Source organism: Oncorhynchus kisutch, unplaced genomic scaffold, assembly GCF_002021735.2.
Source record: "Oncorhynchus kisutch isolate 150728-3 unplaced genomic scaffold, Okis_V2 Okis05a-Okis16b_hom, whole genome shotgun sequence".
Classification (NCBI taxonomy): Eukaryota; Metazoa; Chordata; class Actinopteri; order Salmoniformes; family Salmonidae; genus Oncorhynchus; species Oncorhynchus kisutch.
Genome location: NW_022261982.1, coordinates 468,377 through 471,089, shown reverse-complemented (window position 1 = coordinate 471,089; position 2,713 = coordinate 468,377). Strand labels below are relative to the sequence as shown.

The 2,713-nt window shown below is 40.5% G+C and overlaps 1 protein-coding gene across 1 annotated transcript; it reads left to right on the top strand.

Annotated features, from left to right (window-relative positions):
- The first annotated feature begins 405 nt into the window (after nucleotides 1–405).
- Nucleotides 406–2,188, top strand: LOC116359747 (fas apoptotic inhibitory molecule 1-like). Its single transcript, XM_031813213.1, has 4 exons — nucleotides 406–728; nucleotides 837–1,065; nucleotides 1,523–1,572; nucleotides 1,747–2,188. The coding sequence occupies exons 1-4, from the start codon at nucleotides 612–614 to the stop codon at nucleotides 1,894–1,896; spliced, it is 546 nt and encodes a 181-aa protein (XP_031669073.1). The 5' UTR covers nucleotides 406–611; the 3' UTR covers nucleotides 1,897–2,188.
- Nucleotides 2,189–2,713: the final 525 nt, after the last annotated feature.

The following is a 2,713-nucleotide window of genomic DNA, read 5'->3' as shown; positions in this document are numbered from 1 at the left end:
AATTCAACCAATGTGTTATAGATATTTATTGCCGATTTATAAACTACATTTAAGCTTCTAAACTGCTTAACTCTAGGCTCTTTATATTACTAATGTTAATAATAACCATGGGATTATTATATCGCTTTTCAAAGACCCGAAGATGCTTGAAAAAGACGCTAGAAAGATCCTTAACAAAGACGCTTTCTTTATACTGTATGTTTGATCACACATGTGTGATTCATTTGTTGATTAGTTTGCTAATTGTGTGTGTGATTTATTTAACCTAGGACTGTCTAAAGAAGGTATAGGCATCACCTAGGCCTGGCTCAAGAAGGTATAGTCATTCACTGTAGAAGTCTCACATACAAATTACCTCTGGCAGTAATTGGATTGAAAGAGGTCTTGCAGCAATAAGCCTCTTACAGTATTGCAGTTTGCACTTGTTGCTGAGCAGGCAGAGCAGATCCAGGACAGTTTGATGGACACACGGGCTAACATTGCTTAATAACTGCCTATAGGATGAGATTTGAACTACAACCTTGGTTTGAAACGAGGATAGCGTCGATGGGACATATATAATCATTTCCAGTTAGGCCTACAGGCTTTATACCCCTGCAAGGTCAGTCAAGATGATGGCTGGAGATGTTGTTGGTATCTGGGAGGTGGCGTTAAGCGATGGGGTTTACAGGATTGAGTTTGAACACGGCACGGCGACAGGGAAGAGGGTTGTTTGGATCAATGGACAGGTACGTAGGCCCTGAAACATATTCCTTCTTAAAATCTCTAAGGTGTTATTGAGTAGTCAGAGCTATGTACAGAAGGCCTATGGCTGTCTGATTTGCTTTCTTCCTCAGGAGGTGCTCAGAAGAGATTGGATGTTCAAACTGGTTGGAAAGGAGACCTTCACAGTGGGAGGCATGGAAACAAAAGCAACAGTAAACATTGAGGCTATCAGTGGCTTTACCTACGAGTACACCTTGGAGATTGATGGCAAGAGTCTCCAGAAGTTCATAGATAACAGATCCAAAGTCACTAAGACGTGGGTGCTGCAAGTGGATGGTGTTGACTGCAGGATTGTCCTTGGTAAGGATCAAAAAACAAAAAGCATGTTCTTTCCTATGAGCATTGAGCAATATTTCAGTGTCAATTCCAGCTACACTGTCTATTCTAAAAGGTCTATAAAAACATAGTTGGCTGTGTGTAAGGCAACATGCATGTCAGCGCTGTTCTGAGTAGTATAATCTATTTAGGGGAACACTTTTGGGTTGGCTATTTTAAGCCATGCGAGCAACCTGATTGGAAGGGACACTGTCCTTTGTAGCCTATAGCAGAAAGCTCCATGTGACACGAATAAACAAAGCAGGGAACTCTGCACTGTGTGATGTTATGATGCTCTTGTGGATGTGTAATGCACACCGGTAAATCACTAGCAATCATTCCAATGCACTGCATGGTGCTTCTGTCCTGTAAGTCTATGGTGAAAAATATGATGCAAGCAATACTAATTATATACTAAATTACTACTGTATGGTTTCAACAGAAAAGGACACAATGGATGTATGGTTCAATGGGCAGAAAATGGAGACCGAGGTACTTTTTCAACCTCATATGGAATTGAATGTGAAGTTATTGTGTCCATGTATGTTGCATACATACATAGGCCAAGGTTCTGGTTTAACATGATTCACTAATGTTTTGGTCCATACTTTAGTCATCCCAGTCCTTTATGGATATTCATGTACCGTCTCTTGTGGTCGGCTATAGGGAGAGTTTGTGGATGACGGAACAGAGACACACTTCACGGTGGCAGACCATGAATGCTGCATCAAGGCTTTGAGCAGTGGGAAGAAGAGAGCTGGCATCGTCCATTACTTAATGGTGGATGGGGAAGCAGTGGCCGGCTGGACAGATTGAAGAGGACCGCTGAACTTTTCAAGTCAGGAATCTGAAATGTTGGATATATCCTATGTAAATATAAATGAGGAGGCAGCCTCAGGGATGAGTGAGTGGCATTGAACTAAGATATCAATCGACTCAAGGTCTCTGTACTGTTTCTAGATTTTTATAGATGGGATCAATATTTCTATGGTGGAACTAAGGAGTATTATCTTTCTGATAACGAGGTTGTGTATAAATAAGTCAATTAATCAAAGGAAATATGTAAATATTTAACATTTCAAATCATTCAATAAAATATAGCAATACATTTTTTAGTTGTTAGTGTAATCATGTTTGATCTTTGCTTGTTTAAGCAGATGCTACGCTATATTGCACTAATTTGCAAGCCAAATGTATCTCTTCTGAAATATGAATACCTTAGAGCTCCATATATATGGCTAAATTAATGTTATATATTGGCATATACTGTACATGTGAGTGAACATTCTTCAAATGCCGAGAAACAGATGCGCAGCCTCTGCGCAATAAGTACATTCAAGAACGCGACGCCTCTGAACCAGCCAATGCGTAATATGGTTGCCGCCATAGAGATAGATTGAAAACTCTAGTGCCCAAATGAACTATCGGGCCCAAATGCCTATTTTACCATGGGCATTGCCATTGAGGACTTTCAGCATTTTAAAGAAGTCAACTGGGTGGGACTTCCTATGTGTTAATCCAGGTCACCAGGAGGGATCAGCCGATGAATTATACCCCCGTGAAAACAATCCATAAATGCAGGTGGCAATAAATCGCTGACTTTATACCTGTTAAAACAACACACTCCAGGTGG